This window comes from Lagenorhynchus albirostris, chromosome 18 (assembly GCF_949774975.1).
Source record: "Lagenorhynchus albirostris chromosome 18, mLagAlb1.1, whole genome shotgun sequence".
Lineage (NCBI taxonomy): Eukaryota > Metazoa > Chordata > Mammalia > Artiodactyla > Delphinidae > Lagenorhynchus > Lagenorhynchus albirostris.
Genome location: NC_083112.1, coordinates 1,541,877 through 1,556,149, shown reverse-complemented (window position 1 = coordinate 1,556,149; position 14,273 = coordinate 1,541,877). Strand labels below are relative to the sequence as shown.

Genomic DNA, 14,273 nt, shown 5'->3' with positions numbered 1-14,273 from the left:
GATGTTCACAGCAGCACTATTTACAATTGCCAAGATACGGAAGCAACCCAGGTGTCCATCAATAGATGAATGGATAAAGATGATGTGGTGTATACATACAGTGGAATAGTACTCAGCCATAAAAGAGAATGAATTTTTGCCATTTGCAGCAATATAGATGGACCCAGAGGGCATTATGCTAAGTGAAGCAAGTCAGACAGAGAAAGGCAAACACTATGTTATCACATATATGTGGAATCTAAACAATACAACAAATGAATGTAACAAAAAAGAGACAGACTCACAGATACAGAGAAAACCAGTGGGGAAAGAGAAGAAGGAGAGGGGCAATATAGGGATAGGGGATTAAGAGATACAAACTACTCTGTGTAAAATAAGCTACAAGGATATACTCTACAGCAGCGGTCCCCAGCCCTTTTGGCACCAGGGACCGGTTTCGTGGAAGACAGTTTTTCCGCGGACCGGGACGGGGTCGGGGCGGGGGGGGGATGGTTCAGGCAGTGATGCGAGCGATGGGGGAGCAGATGAAGCTTCACACCCTCACCCGCCACTCACATCCTGCCGTGTGGCCTGGTTCCTCACAGGCCGTGGGGCCGATGCTGGTCCGCAGCCCGGGGTTTGGGGACCCCTGCTACAGCACAGGGAATATGACCAATATCTTACAATAACTATAAATGGAGTATAACCTATCAAAATTATTAATCACTGTGTTTTATGTCTGAGACTAATATTGGACGTCAACTCTACCTCAGTTTTTTAAAAAGTAGGGGGGAGAGGACTGGCAAAAATGAATACATATATTTAAGTATATTTAATGTGTCTTTGTGTTGTTACTGTTGTCAGATGGACAAAGGTCATGCCCCTCGTGTAGCCGACCAGACCGCACCCCTCTTAAATCTGATACTTGGTCTCTCTCCTTGGGGAGCCCATAAACGAGTGGTCTAAAACCAGGCAGCCTGGGTGAGACGCACTAAGAAACCCCAGCAGAGGGTTCTGGGTTGGAATCATCACAGTCTCCTCTCTTACTCAGAGAAATGTTTATTGACTTAGGAGAAAGGAAGTAAGAAAGACAAGGTGTTCTCCTAGGAGCTCTGCCTTGTCTTTTTTTTTTTTAACCTAAAAATGAATTTTCTGTAACAGAGGTACCCCAGACTTTTTATCAGCAAAGGTAATTTCTTTACCATTTTCTAATATTCCATTTTGAAAAAAATTTTTTTCAAGACAAGTTCATTTAGTACATGGATTCTCCATTTTTGATAATCAAATACATATACAGGTATCCGGCAGAACTTGTAGTCAACATGAAATTACCGGGTAACTTCTATCTATTTGATGATCTCATGTTATAATAGCATCTAACATTAGAATCGAGTTATTTGTCATTGGGTAACAATAGTTTATCAGTGACAATTTTTCCAAAACAGTAACTCCTAAGCTTACAAACATGGTCATAGATGTTTCTAAAAATTATATGGTCATGTTCACAATTAATGTTTTAATTATTAAAGCAAAAATAAAATCTTGATAATTTATTAACAGTAAATAATAGAATTTGTCCCCAGTAGATATATAATCCAAATTTAAGCATCCCAAACTGCAAAAAGCCACATCTAAAAGTATTGTTTTTTTTCAACCTGTCACCTGAATTTTCACACACCATGTAATTGCACTGAACAAACTTCATGGATAATTTTGAGAGCAAGAAGGGAAGTTTGTGATGCATATGGCTTACGTAAGAAATAAAATTAACAAAATATTTTTCAGTGTTCTAGATGTGTAAATGGCTTGAGGCTGTCTTCAGAAAAAGTCTCAACAAAAGAAGCAAGGTGATTGCTTTAGAATTACAGTGGATAAGAGGAAAATGAAGTCAGCCTAAAGACGATGGCGGAAAGCCTGAAAGAATTTTAATCTGTTATCCAGTAGGAAACTGTTAAAAGTAACATTGCTTTAGAATGAACAGCCATCTTGGCCAGCCTTTACTTTTATTTTATTTATTTATTTGTTTATTTTATTTATTTATTTTTGGCTGCATCGGGTCTTCGTTGCTGCGCGCGGGCTTTCTCTAGTTGCGGCGAGCGGGCTTCTCTTGTTGGGGAGCATGGCGTCTAGGCGCCCGGGCTTCAGTAGTTGTGGCACACGAGCTGAGTAGTTGTGGCTCGCAGGCTCTAGAGCGCAGGCTCAGTAATTGTGGTTCGCGGGCTTAGTTGCTCCACGGCATGTGGGATCTTCCCATACCAGGGCTTGAACCCGTGTCCCCTGCATTGGCAGGCGGATTCTTAACCACTGCGCCACCAGGGAAGCCCCTGACCAGCCTTTAGCTCTGACTGCAGAGCTGTGACCTTAAGAACCTTTCAGGGTTAAAAAGGTAGCTTTCTGAAAGATGAATGTGTATTTTTTTAGTCAATGAAAGCAAAAGGAGACAGATTTTAATAATCATGTAAAGAAAGAAATAATGTTTGGCACACACTTATTTCTCTTAGACAGCTACGATGAGTGAGAGATGGTTAGAAGGTTCCATATTTCTGGAAGGGAGTGAGTGAAAGTGAACATAGGTCTTACAAAGAACTACAGTGTTTGTGTTTACACTTAGAATTCTCTGGCTCATAACTTCTGTTTAAAGATATTAGCTGAAATTGCCAGACTTCTATTTTTTATAAATATTTAGTTATTTGTTTTGTCTTTTAAGTGATTTTCTTCTTAATGGAAATTGAATTTTACCAAGGTATATGGGTACTAAATAATATTTCTTCTTTGCTATAGGTAAAACTTTAGTCAAGAGGCTGACAAATAAGGTAAGCAATGGAGGTGAAGGTCTTTTTTCTTTTTCTTTTTTTTTAAGATAGAAAATCAACTATTATAAGTTAAATTGAAAGATTTTAATATGTTTATTCAAAGGATATTGAGGACGTACTGGCAGGAATCAAAGGAGCTGGTTGTGGATCAACTTTTTTTAGAGACCTTGGCGATAAAGGTAATTTTTATTTGTTTTACTTGTGTTTTATTTAACCAAAGTATTATTAAGGAATTAAGTTATGAGGTTTGCAGCTGCATATTGAAGAACATACATTAGAGAATCTGCAGAGAGAATGTTATAAGTGTGTTATTTAATAGATGTTTTTAAATCATAATAAAATACTCATTACATTTGAAGCAACTTTTTAAACTCTTTGAGCAATCACAGAAAAATTATTTAAACATTGATTTCAGTAAGCTTGGAGAGAAAGGTGAGGCAGAGCATCAAGAATAAGGAGAGAAAAAAAAGAAGAAAAAAAAAGAGAAAATAAAAAGAGAAAAAAAAGAATAAGGAGAGATGGGCTTCCTTGGTGGTGCAATGATTTGGAATCCACCTGCCAGTGCAGGGGGCGCGGGTTCAATTGGTCTGGGAACTAAGATCCCACATGCTGCGGAGCAGCTAAGCCCGTGTGCCACAACTACTGAGCCTGCGTGCTGCAACTACTGAAGCCCGTGCACCTAGAGCCCGTGCTCTGCAACAAAAGAAGCCACCACAGTGAGAAGCCTGCACACCACAACAAAGAGTAGTAGCCCCCGCTCGCCACAACTAGAGAAAGCCCACGCATAGCAACGAAGACCCAATGCAGCCATAAATAAATACATACATACATAAATTTATTTATTTACTTATAAAAGAAAAAAAAGAGAAGAGAAAGGATTTGGGACTTCCCTGGTGGTCCAGTGGTTAAGAATCCGCCTTCCAATGCAAGGGACTCGGGTTCGATGCCTGGTTGTGGAACTAAGATTCCATATGCTGCAGGGCAGCTAAGCCCACGCACCACAACTAAGAGCCTGCACGCTGCAACAAAAGATCCCGAGTGCTGCAACTAAGACCCGACGCAGCCAAATAAATAAATATTTTAAAAAAAAAAAAGAAGAAGAAGAGAAAGGACTTCCCTGGCAGTCCAGTGGTTAAGACTCTGTGCTTCCACTGCAGGGGGTGCGGGTTTGATCCCTGGGCAGGGAAGTTCTGCATGCCGAGGGGTGCAGCCAGATAAGTAAGTAAAGTGATTATTCTAAAGTAAGAAGACAAAGCCTCAGAGATAGCGCAGAGGACACCAGCATTCACGGGAGTAGAGGAGGAGGAGGTGCCGTGCAGGAGAGGAGGCAGAGGCATCAGAGGGGGAGAGGGAGTATCGGGAGCCTGGGAGGGAGGGAGCATCAGTGTGCAGGGCCCGTGAAGGAAGGGGGTTAGAACGTGGTTAGCACTGGCGGTGGGGAGGTGCTCCTGCGAGTCAGCAAGGGCAGGGGCGGTGCTGGGACGGGTTCTGGGGGCAGATTGCAGAGCGTGGAGGACAGTGGTGCGGGGCGGGGCGGGTGTGAGCTGGAGACCGGTCCTGGCGGTCTGTGTTGCACGAAGGGCTTTGAGCGCACGTCTGGGTGTGAGGGGGCGGGGGGTGTGCAGAGCTCGGTGGAGGGCGCGCCCCTCAGCGGGGAGCTTTGCGTTGTACCGCGTGGGGAGGGATGATGTGCGGGTGTTTACCGCACATGTTTGCAGAGCAGGGCTGAGAAGTTGAGGCGGGTTTGGAGGGTGGCCCTGATTCCTTCGTAAAGTGGAGGGTGTGGAGAAAGTAGGAGGTTTGAAGTGGCCACCAGCTGGTTCTCCCCTGGCCGCGGGCAGGCCGGGAAGTACACAGAAGCATGTGGTTAGGGTGTTACTAGGCAAACACAGGGAAGAAAAGTCGTGGGCTAGGGGGTTAACGGTGTCGAGGGCAGCAGTTTTACTTAAAAACACGAGAGTCTTTAAGTAACAAGCCTTGGAGAGAAAAATGTAAGATGGGAAGAGCGATGGAAAGAAAGTGGGAATTCAGGAGAGAGCGGCCAGTGAGGGTGGGAGCAGGTGAGCTGGGAACCCAGGAGCGGGGCCCACCGTGCGCGCAGAGCCGGGGTCTGCGCTCCGGTTCGGAGAAGCCGCTGCAGGTGAGCTTGGCCTCGGGTGCGGTCGTGGAATCGGCCGGCTGGAGCAGAGTAAGTGGCAGCGTGAATGTGACAGAGGTCTGGTCTCAGACCCCAGGTCTGAGAGTAGAGTGTGGTCCTGTGTGCTGGACGATGGACCAGGCGCTCAGGCCTCCGGCGACGGAAGGCTGAAGAGAGGGAGCTAGGTAGGTGACCAGGAAGAAAGTCGGAGGTGGTCAGCTCGACGGCATCAGCCTCGGAGTAACAGGTTTCTGCAAGAGGTTGGAAGAGCAAAGGTCTGGGATGAGCGTGGCAGTGGGGAGAGGAGTCACCACTTGAGCCGTCTGCAAGGGTGCCGGCGTCCCGAGCGGAGAAGCCGCTTGCAGGTGCGGCAGGGCTCAGCACACGGCGACCAGTTAAAGGTGTTTACTGAGGAAGGCCATTCGGGAGAGCGTCGCAGAGTGTCCGGGGAGAAGCAGAGGCATGGAGGTTGGTTGGTTCCGGAAGGATGAAGTACAGACCAGCTGCAGGTGTGTCAACAAAAGAGGACAGAGGCCGTTTGGAAAGTAGGGTGTGGCCACTGAGGGCGGTTGGACCTAAGCTAGAGAGGTGAGCAGAGCCTCAACCGTGCGTACGCAGCGTGGGAGGGAGTGTCCAGGAGCGTGGGCCTTGTCCTGAGAACGGCGGGTTGCCGTGGGGGAGCTGTAAGAAGGCGACAAGTCAGATGAGAGAAACCCCTCTCGTCTGGGCAGAGGGGGCCGAGGCGCCTGCGGAGGGCGCAGGAGAGGAGACGGCGGGAGGTTCCGCAGTGACTGCAGGGGCCACGCGCTGGGCGGCGCGGTGGACAGAGGCAGAGCGCAAAGCCACTTGTCAGCCCTGAAAAGCCGGCAGACACTCTGTTCTCACAGGAGACACCGAGGTTTAAAAGCAAGATTTAACAAACTGAAGGAAGTGGGAGGCTCCCTGGCAAGTGAAGGGCAATGTTTTTGAGGCCTCCTATACGACGCGGGAGTGGAGGTTTCAGAGCAGCGAGCAGACCGTCGTGTTCTCGGCTCGGAGATGACAGCGTGGAGTGGCCAGGCTTCCGGGCTCCGGGTTCGTGGAGCCCTGAATGCAGCAGTTCGACCTGAGGGGAAGTAGACAGTTAGTGCAGCTTCCAGAACTGTGTTAGTTACAGTCGTAGTGCTTCAGACAGGCTGGGGGGGCGGGGGCGGGGTTGTCCCTGGAGCTGCTCAGTGAGAGGTTCTGCTGGGCCCGGGCCATGTCCGCAGTCACGGTCTGGTCTCGGGAAGGAGGGTTGTGAATCTGTGTCGTTACCAGCTATGCTGCTTCCATACCATAGGAAATACAGAGGGTACTGAGAAAGGTGGTTAGTAACTTCTATTTACTGTCTTTAACTTTCAGTAACAGACACATATACGTCTGTATCTCCAGCTCTGTCTCTCCATCTGTACGTACCGCTTTCTAACCATAGGAGACAGATCCATTAGCCTACTCACACACTTTTCTCACTCGATAGTTCTCGTTCCCTGTTCTTTATATAACTGGAGGACTACTTATATTCTCAAAATGAACAGGTGCATCACACAGATTTCTTAAAGAATAAAAAGTCAGTATTTCTGGATGAGGGGGGAGAAAGCCCTTAATGACGGACTGTTCGAAAAATAAACAGAAGATGTAAGTCCAAAGCAGAAAGTTGATTTTTTTCCCCCTTTAGGCAAATCTATAAGGATATTAGTAGGAGAAATAGAGGAAAGAGAGGCTTTAAGGGAAACTAGAAGAAAGAAGTGACTGCAGGGAGAGAGAGACCATGGTAGCATCCACTTCAGAGAGAGGACGAATGAAAATGTGCGCTGGGCAGCGGCAGGAGGAGAATTCAACCTAACTTCCTGCCGTTCACACGGGGGTGTATTAAAAACAGCCGTCACTAATTAGGACTGGTAAGGAAATCGAGACTTGATGGTAGAACTTACTGGTGACAAGGAAATTAAGCCACTGACAGGGAAATGCAGAAGAACAGAGCCACGTGGTGGTGAGGGATCAGAAGAAGAATGAGTGAAAAGGCCAAGTAAGAACCACTGCGGCCTCCCCAAGCGCTGCCGCTTCTCCAGACGCCAGCTGCCCTCAACCCAGGCTTTGTTTGTGTCTTACTGGGTGGTGGTACTTTTCACCCAGCTCATTGAAACCGGAAATAGCTTTGAACCCTTTCTCTTTGCCCCTCCATCCTTCATATGCAGCCAAACACAGATCTTTCTAATTTTGCCTTCTAAATATTTATTGAATTCATCTTCTCTTCTCCCACCTCTAGAGAACTTACAGGACAAGAAAAAATGTTGAGGAAGGACTTAACGAGACTTATTTTTTTAGTTTTTCTCTGAAATACGTGAGTTGAAATGTACATTCCAGCTTAAAGAAAAAACACTGAATATTTTATAGGAAAGATTCAAGATACACTTTTTTCCAGATATACTCCTTTGTTGATATTAATGAAGTCATTTGAAAAAAAAGAATGTAAAATTTAGCTACATTTGGAACAATTTAAAATATTCTATATTACCACCTAAAAGAACTATCAAAATGTATATTACATCATAACTAACAAAAGGGTAGTATAGTCTTGAAATAAAATAATCCACCTCGGGCTTCCCTGGTGGCGCAGTGGTTGAGAGTCCGCCTGCCGATGCAGGGGACACGGGTTCGTGCCCCGGTCTGGGAGGATCCCACATGCCGCGGAGCGGCTGGGCCCGTGAGCCATGGCCACTGAGCCTGCGCGTCCAGAGCCTGTGCTCCACAACGGGAGAGGCCACAACAGTGAGAGGCCCGCATACCGCAAAAAAAAAAAAAAGAAAAAAAAAAAATAATAATAATAATCCACCTCCATGCATTATTATAAAGAAAAGTAAATTATAAGTTATAATTATTATGTATTTTTTGAAACTGAGCAGAATTCTCAACATAATACCATCCTCAAGGATATACTGAATATAAATTATAACATATATTGTAAGATATAAATGTGTTCTTATGATACATGTAGTAATTTCTCTTTGGAGAACAGAGTTCTCAAAATTGCAGTTAGTAGCAAGTCATATTTTTCAACGGTTCCAAATTTAAAATATTTCTAGAGAAGCATAGTAACTAACAGAATTTAATCATCTCTTCTAGTGACCCTTAAGGATTCTTTAATAAATTTTTAAATATAGGGACTTTTCTGGTGCTCCAGTGGTTAAGATTCCACGCTTCCACTGCAGGGGGTTCAGTCCCTGGTCAGGGAAGTTCTGCATGCCGTGCGGTGTAGCCAAAAAAAATTTTTTTTAATATAAATTATTTAAAATACTTTCCTATTTGACATGCAGTTTTGAAACATTGACATTTAACGGCATTTATTTTACAATTCAGTGCAACAAATATGTATTAAACTGTTTCTCCTATAAGTATTCGGAAGTGTCAGTTTCCTTTAAAAGCTTTTCAGAGGCAGGTGCCTAGAATGCTGTTGGAGAGCTGTATTGTCTATAATCTATCTTGAGAGTGTAGGGAGCTGTTTTTACACTGTCTCAACTGTGTTTATTCAAGCATTTTATTTAAGTCAGTATTTCAAAGAATTTTCTTTTTCAAGAAGTTCCCCTCTGCACAGGACATGTACCTATGTCTCGAGAAAAGAAAAGTGAGGTCTCCTTTTGGCACCAAGCCCAGTTCAGTCCAGCAGTTTGGCCATTTTTTCACATTGCTGTATTCCTTTGAAAATCAGAAAAAAACTGTTCACTTTTTTGAGGCTGCCAAGATATGAAATACTTTGATCCTTCAACTAACGTTAGAGCATTTCTCTCAGGTATGAGATATGACAAAACACATTTAATTTATTCTCCCTTCATATAAACACTGAATATTTCTAGGAAAAAATACCTGAAGACTTACTCTAGGCTTTTTATTAAAGGGAAGCACAACTGCTCCAAGATGAAAATGACAGAAAAATTGCTAATGTAAAAAACTGTTAAGTCATTAAGAGCATTTAAATACATACTGGAAGTTGCCTGTTAGCTGAAGCACTGAACTACCTGGGTGTCAAACCCTTACCTGCCTCATTTGCTCTGCACTGCTTTCGGCCGTGTGTCTCTGCTGTATCTGACCGGGGGCCCATAGGGGCTGGTCCTCCTTCACAGCAGGATGGTGCAGATCCGCTGCCGTCACCCTCTGCCAGGCTTCCTTCTTCATCTCTGAGCCACCAGGTAGCTGTGCTTCCCACTGACTCTTCCACAGGAACATCCTTGCAGACAAATACTCGCTTTTCAGTGTTCATATGCAGCTTCATCTCTCCTATACATATGGCTTTCCCACTTATACCACCCCTGCTTCATTGCAGTTTTCACCTATCATTCAAAGACCATTTTTTTAATTAATTTTTATTGGAGTATAGTTACTCAACCATAAAAAGGAACAAAGACCATTTTTAGAACTACTTCCTCTGAGACATCTTCGGTCATCTAAACTCTGGAAGACTTCACCTTTTTTTAAGTCCTGGAACTCACTATCAGTATCTCTCAGTGGTATTTAGCATCTTCTGTAAACATTTACATTTTGACCTCCTGGTGGAAGTATGCAGCACCATCTATTAAGAATTCTTGGGACTTCCCTGGTGGTCCAGTGGTTAAGACTCTGCGCTCTCAATGCAGGGGGCACAGGTTTGATCCCTGGTTGGAGAACTAAGATCCCGCATGCCGCACAGTGCGGCCAAAAAAAAAGAATTCTTGCCGAAAACTAAACTTGAATCTGAGCACAGCTCTGGATCTAAGTAAGTACCAGTTTGTAGAAAATATAGACGTTAGAGGAACATGTGAAATGACACCAAAAAGATGCAGTTAGCAAATCTTCTACACTTAAACTTTACCGGACAAATGACCAGGCTTCTTCAACAATTAAGTTGAAACTGAGGGGAAGAAAGACCAGGGAGAACCTATAGATTAAAATCAAGTCACTGCTACAGAAATTTAATTCCTTCATTTTAAATAACATGGTTTGACCTCTGGTATATCCAAATCTCTGTCACTCTACTGAATTTATAAGTTTGCTTCACTTGAGCTGTTATGAATAGTAAAATTTGAGGTGAAATTACACAAAATGCCATGCAGATAAAACCTCTAGTGGACACTTGTACTTGCTGACCAATGACCATTCCCCTTCCTTTCTAGTAATAGTGACCTAATAAAAGTCTCCTTGTTTTTGAAGTATTAGTACTATACTTAACTCTCTTATGAAAATTTTCCGCTATACCAGAGAGGTAATTTAAAGTAACAATGTATGTGTTTTTAATTAGGTGAAGGTTCCATATAGTATGTATATGATTACTTCTAAACCATCTAAAACTTGCTTTCTGATGTCTTTATCTCTTTCAGGGCTGGTTTCATATACCGAATATCTTTTCTTACTTACAATCCTCACTAGTAAGTATTCCACAGTTTTTCTCATCGATCATGTGGAATTCTCTCGTCTTACCAGACAGGGTGTTGGAAGTTTGGTATTTATATCTTTATCGTGAAAAATGTTATTGGTGCCTTGCGTTCTGTACCTACAGGATGATTCTGTTGGGTGAGATTACCACCTCCCCTGCACTCAGGCTCCCCACAACTTTGTCTCCTTAATTGAAGGCTTATTGAACTGAAGAGTCAGACGCAGCCTTCACTTAGGAATATTAAAAATCCCTCACGTGACATTCTGCAAAATTCCTGGCCAGTAACTCTCTGCAAACTGTCCGGGTCATGAGAATCGAGGAAAGACTGAGAAACTTTCACAGCTCTGAGGAGATAAGGAGACATAGCAATTAAATGCAACAGGCTTCCTTGTGTTTGACCCTAGAATAGAAAAACCATGGAATCCAAATGAAGTCTGTAGTTTAGTTAAAGGTGCTAATTTCTTAGTTTTTGTAAAGGTACTATGGTTACGCAAGATGCTGCCATGAGAGAAGGCTGGGTGGGGGGCCTGTGGGAACTCACCGTACCAGCTTTGCAGTATTTCTGTAAGCCTAAGATTATTTCAAAATAATTTTTACAAAACCCTACTCTTGGGAAAGGGAAATAAAGAGTAGTAATCAATGTGAAAATAGAGAACATACTGTAAGAATATAGGAAAGCCCCTAGTAGAGCGGAAGAAATACGTTCTGAAATGAATTTTGCTTTGAAGGGCAGAACACTTAATAGCAGAACGGCACACCACGGAAACATATCAGCCTTTGAAAATTGTTATCCTGAGAAGAGATTGTTTTTCCTCTACTTTAGGCACTTACTCATGTTGTTTCTGGTTGCTTATTTCAAGTTTGAAGACCTGTAGATCTTCAGGTAATTTGCATTCCACCAACATTTACATAATTATTCATTTTTCACTTGCAGAACCCCATACTGGGTTTCATGTTGCATTTCAGATGTTGGATGCAGATGGTGATGAGATGGTTGAGAAAAAGGAATTTTTTAAAGTAAGTAGATTCTAGTTATTTTTGGTTTATTATAAAACACCTGGATGTTTGTGTGATAATTTTACATTTCCATTAAAATGAAAATTATATTTACTGCTTACACATGAAATGTCAAGAAATCATTTATACATTCAAAAATATTAAATTTTCTATAATACAGCCTTGAGGAAACAGTTACAGAACAGAGCATGAGATTCCAAAAGGAGAAATGAACTTAAGCATCTGCAATGTTTTAGAGTTTTATTTTTATGATTTCAGCAAATGATAATACAACAGAAAGCGCTTTATAGATGGTTAAAAATTATTGATACACCCCCACCAAAAAAAGAATAAGGAAAATAAAACCTTAAGCCTTCAGGAAGAATAGGGAGGGAAAATGAAAAAGCCACAAAAGGTATAAATCGGTTCAGATTCTCTAGGAATTTGTGAAGGCTCATAATTGAAAAGGTGAAATATGTTTAAATGATATTTCCCAAGACATAACTCTGTAACACGCCAGCAGTACATTTTACTCCGTTCCAAGGAAGTCGATGGTACTGTTAAAAGTACGTCAGTGCATGTAAACAGCGGGGAGTATGCCAGGCAGAGCTTACTGTTCCCGATCTAGAGCAGCGCTTTATGGAGAAGATAAGTCAGTTCTGTCCTCTGTGTCTTTCTCCCAGTCCCCAGTGTACTGGGAAGACAGACCACAAGGCTTGTTGAAATTATATTTAAAACGAGTCGTACTTGGACTGTTCGGTCAAGTAGCCAGTAGCCACATGTGGCTGTTAAATATAACTTGTGACTAAGAAACTTGAGTTTCCGAATTTTAATTAAATTTAAATTTAAAAACTGACATTCACTTCAGGTATTGGCAGATTTTCAAGTATATTTGAAACAACTTGAGTATGTGGATCTGCTTTTTAATTTTTATTTACTTTTTATTTACTTTTCTAAATTTTACAAAATCTAAATATGGATCAAGGACAGGTACACCTTGGAGAAATTGTGGCTTTGGTTCCAGACCACCACAATAAAGCAAGTCACACAGATGTTTTACTTTCTCAGAGCAGATAAAAGTTATGTTTTTACTATCCTGTAGTCTATTAAGTGTGGAATAGCATTATATCTTTAAAAAACAATGTCTATGCCTTAATTTAAAAATATTTTATTGCTAACAAATGCCAACCATCATCTGACAATGCAGGGCTACCACAAACCTTCAGTTTGTAAAAAACACAAAATCTGCAGAGCACAATAAAACGACGTGTGCCCATATTTCCAATGAAATACATTATCTGAGTGTCTTGTAATGTAAAATATGCACTGGAGTTTGAAGAAGAAAGAAAGGAATGTAAAATACCTTGATTCTTGTATTGAGTACATGATAAAGTCATAATTTTGAGATATTAATTTCACCTGTTTCTTTATAGTTTTTGCTGCACTTTAACAAAAATGAAACTGGAAACTACAGATGATAAATTATCTTTTATAAGGGCTTCCCTGGTGGCGCAGCAGTTGAGAGTCCGCCTGCCAATGCAGGGGACACGGGTTCGTGCCCCAGTCCAGGAAGATCCCACATGCCCCGTGAGCCATGGCTGCTGAGCCTGCGCGTCCGGAGCCTATGCTCCGCAACGGGAGAGGCCACAGCAGTGAGAGGCCCATGTACCGCAAAAAAATAAATAAATAAAATACTTAGGCAAGAAAAATAACCAGTGATTTCAATCAGTGGCTTCACTCCAAAGAAAAAAGGCTTTGGTTCTAAAATGGATGTTACTTCTCTAAGTTAATTTAAATGTTTGTTATGTAGGTATCTGTTTTTTCAAATGACTCCCCAGATTAACAGATTTTTTTTTTTTTGGCTGCGTTGGGTCTTCGTTGCTGCACACAGGCTTTCTCTAGTTGCGGCGAGCGGGGGCTCCTCTTCATTGTGGCGCGCATACTTGTCATTGCAGTGGCTTCTCTTGTTGCAGAGCACAGGCTCTAGGCGCACGGGCTTAGTAGTTGTGGCACGTGGGCTCAGTAGTTGTGGCTCGTGGGCTCTAGAGCACAGGCTCAGTAGTTGTGGCGCACAGGCTTAGTTGCTCCACGGCACGTGGGATCTTCCCGTACCAGGACTCGAACCCGTGTCCCCTGCATTGGCTGGTGGATTCTTAACCACTGCGCCACCTAACAAACTTTTTAGACACTGGCCGCAGTAAATGGTTTCTGCTACACTTCAAGCTGCAACACTGAGAATTTCACCTGCTGCTTTACTGCCCACTCACATATGTGTTCTTGTCATTTACTTTATGCTTAGATTTATACACTATACACCCTCTTCCAGATAACTTCTAAAGATGTTAAATATTTATAAACCTAATTTTTGTAGGATCCCACTGATTTATAAATGTATTCCCTACTGAAGACCTTTTTTGCTATATTGTTTGTTTCTAATCTTTGAGATAGTTTCTTATATATAAAACCAAATATTTTAGTAATTAAATTTGCAAAGCCTGTGGATGGATCCTTATCAAAGGGCTATGAGGGATCCTTTATATACAATCAGATGTACCTGTTCAAAGAGTCCACTTGCTCATGTCACCACCAGCCCAGTCAAGATCTAAAACATTTCCACACTCCACAAAGTCCTCCTGTATCCTTACACTCAGTTCCTCCCGTCTCCTGGCCCCAGGAGACCAGCCAGTGGTCTGCTTTCTTCCAGCATAGATGTGTTCCTTTCCTGGAGTTTCGTATAAATGGAATCAGAAAGTATTGATATGTACTCTTTGTTTGACTCAGATTCATCTGTGTGTTGCATTTGTCAGTAGTTTGCTCCTTTTTATTGCTGAGTAGTAGTATTGTGTGGATATGATCTGTTTATCTAGTCACTTGAACATTTTGGTTGTTTGCAGGTTGGGGCTGTTATAAATAAAGCTGCTGT

At 42.6% G+C, this 14,273-nt stretch overlaps 1 protein-coding gene across 1 annotated transcript in view; it reads left to right on the top strand.

Annotated features, from left to right (window-relative positions):
* MICU2 (mitochondrial calcium uptake 2) overlaps positions 1–14,273 on the top strand; it is an 85,413-nt gene that overhangs the window by 45,433 nt on the left and 25,707 nt on the right. The window contains exons 3-6 of the mRNA XM_060129115.1: positions 2,761–2,792; positions 2,896–2,971; positions 10,299–10,346; positions 11,289–11,371. Coding sequence (XP_059985098.1) covers positions 2,761–2,792; positions 2,896–2,971; positions 10,299–10,346; positions 11,289–11,371 — 239 coding nt within the window. The remainder of the gene's footprint in view (positions 1–2,760; positions 2,793–2,895; positions 2,972–10,298; positions 10,347–11,288; positions 11,372–14,273) is intronic.